The sequence below is a fragment of the Saccostrea echinata genome, unplaced genomic scaffold (assembly GCF_033153115.1).
Source record: "Saccostrea echinata isolate AGI-Se365-2 ecotype Australia unplaced genomic scaffold, CSIRO_AGI_Sech_v1 ptg000029l, whole genome shotgun sequence".
In the NCBI taxonomy this organism is placed as follows: Eukaryota; Metazoa; Mollusca; class Bivalvia; order Ostreida; family Ostreidae; genus Saccostrea; species Saccostrea echinata.
This window is the reverse complement of record NW_026889778.1, coordinates 6952793-6959858: the sequence shown is the minus strand read 5'-3', so window position 1 is coordinate 6959858 and position 7066 is coordinate 6952793. Positions and strand designations below refer to the sequence as shown.

The 7066-nt window shown below is 32.5% G+C and overlaps 1 protein-coding gene across 1 annotated transcript; it reads right to left on the bottom strand.

Moving 5' to 3' along the window:
- Positions 1-1729: 1729 nt before the first annotated feature.
- LOC133194419 (uncharacterized) lies at positions 1730-5512 on the bottom strand. Its single transcript, XM_061330380.1, has 4 exons — positions 5450-5512; positions 4815-4881; positions 4432-4580; positions 1730-2000 (listed from the first exon to the last, which is right to left on the bottom strand). Exons 1-4 carry the CDS (start codon positions 5502-5504, stop codon positions 1795-1797), a joined length of 477 nt encoding a protein of 158 aa, XP_061186364.1. The 5' UTR covers positions 5505-5512; the 3' UTR covers positions 1730-1794.
- Between the last annotated feature and the right edge of the window lie 1554 nt (positions 5513-7066).

Here is a 7066-nt window from a genome sequence, read left to right as displayed (position 1 = left end):
GATAGTCCTAGAAATCTCCTATCCTGGCACAGTAATGATTTTAAGCACACTTCTAAGATAAGAGGTGTAATAGCTGCTTCAAAATATGTAACCCGCCCATGGCACCACTTGGTGGTACCACTTCAGCCTAATTTTTATGGCCGTATATAATAGCACTATGGACCCTTTACCTTGTACCAGTAATTGTTCAAAACACACTTTAAGGATAATAGCTTAAAATAGATTAAATTACCTTCAAACTCTATATCAATCTACAATAGGAGTGAGGAAATTTAAGGTTAGCTTATTGGCCCCTTCATGTTCCTGAGACCCGTCAAAGACCTTAAAAGGGATTCTCCCGGAAGTACTTAACCTATTTCCAATGTTGGTTTGTTCTTACGCGGTGACATTTTCTTTTCTTTTTTCTTGTTTGTTTGTTTTGAAGCCGCATAATTTTCCTTATGCAGTTGAGCTTTACTGCCTCCGAGTATTTGACTTATTAAGTAATTAAATGTTATATTCATTATCTAATTATTAATTATTAATTGTTGAAAATAAAGTATTAAACAGTATTGCATCAGAGTACTCTCAGTCCTTTGATGAATTTTCTTATTGGCTGCTACCTTCTACGGGCTTAAATGGCTGTTGTTAGTGGCTGCTACCTTCAGTCTAGTCAAGTTAAATACAGATATAGACTTATTTGTGATTTAACAAATTACAATACTGAATTAAGTCGATAAAAATTTGAAAGAAAGAAAATATTATTTGTGATCGGTTTTGGAACGGACGTGATGAATTATTGAAATCTACAGGAAGGACAATTGCAACTAATGCATATAAATGTGTTGTCAAGGCTCAAAAAAGAGGAGAGCCATAATCTCCTTACGTATAAATGTGCTGTATTTATGCTCTTGATAATTTATTTGTACTTGACTTAAAATGAACTATATTTTGCTCAAAATTTTACTTTCAACTTCCCACTAGTGAGCACGGAGCATCAAACATTATCTGTGTAACGAAAAAGGCATATGTTTATGCGCTGTTTGAGTAACGTTAACTTTCTCTCACGTATAATGCATTTCATAATTTAAAAAAATCTTTAAATTAATCATCAACGTATTATATTCCATGATATCAACAAATTTATTTAAATTTACAGAGGACTGGTGTCAAGCTTACAAAGTGTACCCTTAGGTTTGTTGTTCCGGCAGAAGTTTTAACATCTCTGTTAAAAAAAAACGAAAACAAAAAAGGTAGAACCTTCCACTGCACAGTAGAGCTAAGGTAAACAATCGGAATTTCGGTAAAATTTTTGCGATAAAAAATACATTCTTGATCAGGAAGGGCTATTCCGTCTAGAGCTTAGCCAACATTTTACAAATTTAATAGTCACCAGCCTGGCGCAGTGGTTAGAACGTCTGCTCTAGAGTCGCGGTGTAAGGAGTTGATCCTTGCGTCGCGGTTTCGAATCCCACTGTAGGACGTGGAACCGGTCCTTCGGATGAGACCGTATAAACCGAGGTCCCGTGTCGCAGTAGGTGCTGGCACGAAAAAGATCCCTCACTGCTCAATGGCCGTAAGTGCCGAGTATAGGACAAAATTTGCTGCTCTCCACCGGCAAGTGGTGGCGTCTCCATATGAGTGAAAAATTCTCGAGAGGTACGTTAAACAACATACAAAAAAAAAACAAATTTAATACGAATAAAAACAACTTGTTGAGAATGATTAGATTTTATATTTAACTCCATCATTTAAAGGTGTTGAAAACAACATTATTTTACTCATTTTGAAAGTCTTGACAGAAGCGTTCGCTGGTCACTCGTTCCCTTGCTGGACGGTTCCTGATGGATTTGCTCCAGTACCGGGATTTGTTTGGAAATTTACAGATGTTGAATGTTGACCTTGTGAACCCCCATAATGTGTCTGTGCCATCATGATATGAGGGGTTTGAATGCCCTGGGTACCAGCTATTGCAGGATGTTGGATCTGTTGATTTTCAGACGGATATGTAAGAGGGTTATCTGTTTCAAGAAAAAAATGAACTAATTGTTTAAAGAATCAGACTTAAACATAATTAATGGAGATATTTTTTTTTCAAAACAAATTAGTTTTTTTTTTTTTTGAGGGAGGTTTGAAAAGGTAGATTCACCCTTACAAAATACACTCTTGTTCATCACTAAGAATGGCCCCGAAAAGTCAATTCATGACTCAACTATAGGCAAAAGAATTAATTCAAGTTTGAATATTTACATTCCACATGTACTTTGCTTATTAAGTCTGTTGAAAGCTACAGCAATCAAAACACCATAACATGGACAGGTAGGTAAAAAAAATTAAAGTAAGATATTATTATGTCATCACAAACGATGAACTCCGTGCAAGTGCAACCTTATAATGGAAATATCAAAATCACGCTCACATTGAACAGTTTAACGGTAGTATCTGTTTCATGGGCTCTTCCATTAATTGTCACTTAAATGAAGGATAATATAGGGATTTTGAAATATAACTCACATTTGCCGACAAGGCGGGGAGTTAAAAAAATGTAAATATAAGCATCAGGGACCTATATACTAACGGGATAGGCAGCTTTTTCAGCGCCATGTTTATTTACAAAAAAGTCATCCACAACAGTACACGTTTTTCAAACTACGTTTATTCCCAGTAAAAATCTTGTTTACTGATTAATGTAATTTGTTCTTTTTATGTATTGGAATGTACTTTTAATAAATTTTAAAGTATATATTATAATTTAGATATAAAGGAAACAAGCACCGAAATCGGCGAATTCTCGGAAATACGGCAGATCAGGGGCATGTGCTGATTTTGAAATAAACGCAATTACTACTGAGATTAGGGATTTAAACAGTGCTTAAAACAAATCTTGAATAAATTTTGATAGATAAATTAAGGTCTTGATCTGAAATATTAAATAGCATTAGAGATATATTTAATTAAAATTGACTTACGAAATCCCGACTTACGAGACTTCAAGTTTCAAGTTTTTATTTAAGACAAAGACCCCAACTGGGGTATATGAATGCAAATGATACAACAAAATAACATACAAGCATGAAATGAGTGGCACTAATGTTAATTACTATATACATGTATAGTTCAAAACATCAAAGTATAGAAGGCCTCTGCTAGTATTAAATAAATCATTACAACATATTTTAAACAGTTATTTTGTTATTATTAATTTATTACTGACAATACAATTTTACAAAAAATTGGCAATCCAAAAATGACTTTAGGGTCCTTACAATTTAACAGGTCATGAAATTTAATAACATTAGGACTTCGCGAGACTTGTGAGAGTGGCCTATCCCGTTAGTATATAGGTCCCTGTCATCATTTAATTATTTTTTTTTTTGAAGGATGTATTCTTATAAGTGCAACTGTGTATGCAAAAAAAAAAAAAAAAAATCATACTGTTGCAGTTATGTGTCTACATTTTTCAAAAAATAACATTGCAGTGCTTAGATAAACAATCTAATCAGGGGTTCAAAAATTTGGGCCGAACATGAATTCTGAAATCTTGCACAATAGAGTGATCTTGTCCTTCAGTTATGACTTTGAATATATATATAATTATATAATTATATAATTATATATATATATATATATATATATATATATATATATATATATATATATATATATGATTTACCGACAAAAATATACTGAAGTTTGAAAATATACTTATCAAGTTTTCTAGACATATAATTAAGACAACATTTTCTCCATGATTTCATTTTACACTGGTCTTCATCTCTGATATGTGACTTTGATTCAAAATCAGGACATTCAGCTAATATAAATTGATATACCCAAGTTTGAACTCATTCCAATCAGGGTACTTAAGGCTATTAGTAGTGAGTAGTTTAACTTAATCTTTTATGTCCGAATACATCCTTCTGCATCCTTTAGAAATTCTTATATCAGGATCTATAAAAGTCTCCAGAGCATTTATTACTTTAAGTTCGACATACACCCAAAACTTCTAAATATTGCCAAGATTTTTAGGAACCGGACCCATCAGCTGATTTGTCCAACTTAAAATTCTGCTTTTCCCCCAACACTTTCCAAAAATCTAGCCTGTAGCCCTTCACTCTAGCACAAAAAGTGGATAAAAAATGTTGATGAGCGTCTCTAATACTTCCTTTTGGCACCTGTCTGGTTACAACTTTTTGATAATTAATTCTTAACCTTTTAAGAGTTGACTGAGTTGTCGATGCTGATCGGTTAAAAATTAATTCAAATACATATGCTGATTGGTTGATTTCAGACGTATATCAGTCTTTTTATCCTTACAATTTGATGTCAAAAAACTTTGCGACCTATATTAGAGAGTATTGCAGTGTATTTTTCATAACCCTGGAAATGAGATTCCTCGTATTAAAAAGAAACATATCTAATTAGGTATACCATGACAAGGTAATACTTTACTTGTTCCTGGGACCGTTTGAACGATTAACGTTCCTTGAGTCCATTGCCTGTTTTTCTTTTGGATACAACAGCAGCAGACGATAAAGCTTACAAGAATGCCGAGTCCGATCACAGCTCCATAGGAAGCACCAAGTATTATCAAATATGGACTAAACATAATGCAAGAAAATAATTTTTCCCAGTGCAATACTTATTGAACATTTTGTGTCTGTTCATGTTTTTTTTTATTCATAGAGAAAACAATTATAGCACTTTTTATAGCATTACAGTTTAATTTATTTCATGATTTCTCTTTTTTTATATACGATTAAGAAATGAAATTTTTCTGCATTCTCTATCTTATAGATATAGAAATTTTACTTTTAGATTATACCATCTCTTACTTGTTGTAGCAATATCGAATGTAAGTATAGCCATTGTAGTAGTAATAACAGGAAGCGTCAACGTTCTCTAAAAAGTAATGGACACAAAATGATATATTTATCTTATTTACCATTTAAGTTATGCAAAATACATATACAAGTAATAAGAGACAGAAAATTCTCTCTTAAAACAACTTCAATATACACCATCTTGCTTCTTCCGAATAAGTTTCGAAGTTTCAACCAAACGAAACAGGTACATTCCAGATAAATTTATATGTTTGCAAAATAATTTATTGAAGCTGTCTGAAACGGAAACTGTTTTGATATAATGAACATTACAGATTAAGATACACTACAACTACTTTCTGAAAGTGTATGGGTTTTTTTCAGGAATTTTCATAGAACTTTATACTTCTTTCAAATCTATATAATTTTTTTCTGTTTCGAAGGATGGAATGCTAATTGGATTTTTTTTTTAAATCATGAAACAACCTATGCTTTTTACTTCGACAATTAAAATGTTTCTTCATATTGTTATAAATACAAATAAAATCTCTCAGGGTCTTTTAGAAAAATGAGCTCAATTAAAGGATAACAACTGTTTGACTTGCTTTAAAAGACACATACATGTATCTGACATAACATATACTCACTGAACACTGCTAACAAGAACAAAGTACTTAGTATCAGTTTGATGTATTCCACCATGTTGTTTTGCTTTGCACTTTGTGACACTACCTTAAATGTTGTTGGAATGTGGCGGAACTTTAAATCCAGTATCAATTATGAAGAAAATGCCTTGCGTTTCGTCGATCCTTTTTGAAAATAATCTGCGGTACCGTCATGTAAATAATGTTATCTCAATCAGAAAAATATTCATTTATTTAAAAATGTCATGGTTATATAGTTTTTTTTTTAAATTCTAAAAACTTGCATAGTGGCTTAAATTAATAGAATGGTTAACTACATTAAGATAATGAGTATCGAGCGTATCTACAGAAGGGAAAAAATCATTCATCAGATTTCAAGCTTAAAACACATGAAAATTTATTGACCAATGAAAAAAAAACAACAATTCAGCCTATACTTCATGTCGTGGTTTGTTTAAAACTGTCTTTTAATGTAATCTGTTTTAGAAACTTTAACACATATGTCTTTGTTCTGGCCCAAAGTTTAAAATAATACTAAGTTATATCTGAGTAAAAGATTAAGAAAAAAATATTGTCATTGCTTTTCCTCATTTAATAAAAGGGCCTCGTCACAAATCTTTTTGTCTTTACACATTTCACACCCCTTCACTATGAAATACACACGAGAGGAATAAAAACATAAAAACATAAAATTTTCGCCAACTCAGATTTTTATTCGTCTCTCTTTTTTAAACCATGGCCCATGGAAATGGGCCATGGTTTTTAAGAATGCTTGCAAACCGCATGAGTTCAATATGGCGCTAGGTCGTTTATGCAATATTGTCCCCTATATGCTTGTCAACCAGGATCTCTATATGCCTTCATAAGTGAGAGGTTATAGACAACGGAGAATAAATCTTGCAGTTCTCTGCACTTAGTCAGAGTAACCAATAAACGTAAAATACTCCTGGAGGAATTTATCAGTGTTCCTTTTAATTCTCCTTTGCCAATGTTTTACTTCCACGGGTTATGGGGAGTAGCCTGTGTTACACATTATGTATAATTGCAAGAGAAGATTTTGGCTACTGAAATGATGTGCCTCTGTTTCTTGCATTTATACCCCCCGTACAAGGTTTTGAAATTCTTACCCTATTTGCTATTTCTAAAAATGAAGTAAGTATCGTTTTGGCTTTATTGTGTCCTAAAAAAATAATGTTTTCAAAAAGATTTAAAATAAAGAAGAGTTGAGTATAGTATACGTATATTCATGAAGGAACATGGCATGAAGGAGGATCATTCTGGAAATATGATGCCATTAATTTCGTATATTTCCAAGTTTTACGCAGAAAAAGCCTCCAAATGACTCATTTCAGGGGGTATTTTCCTAGAGAAAATAGTCTCCACAGCCGTCGCCCACTTAAATATTCGGATATGTCGTGTAATATTATTTGAAAAATCACACCTCTCAAAATATTTGTGGGCGATGCATGTGGTCTACATTATCTGAAAGAAAATTTCACTGAAAATTTGTGTCTTCTGCAACTTTTTATGAAAATACAGGAAAATACACAAGTTTATGACGTCACAATTAGCATTTAGGAAAACATTTTGATTGGTTTTAGTGCATGGAGTTTCAAAAAG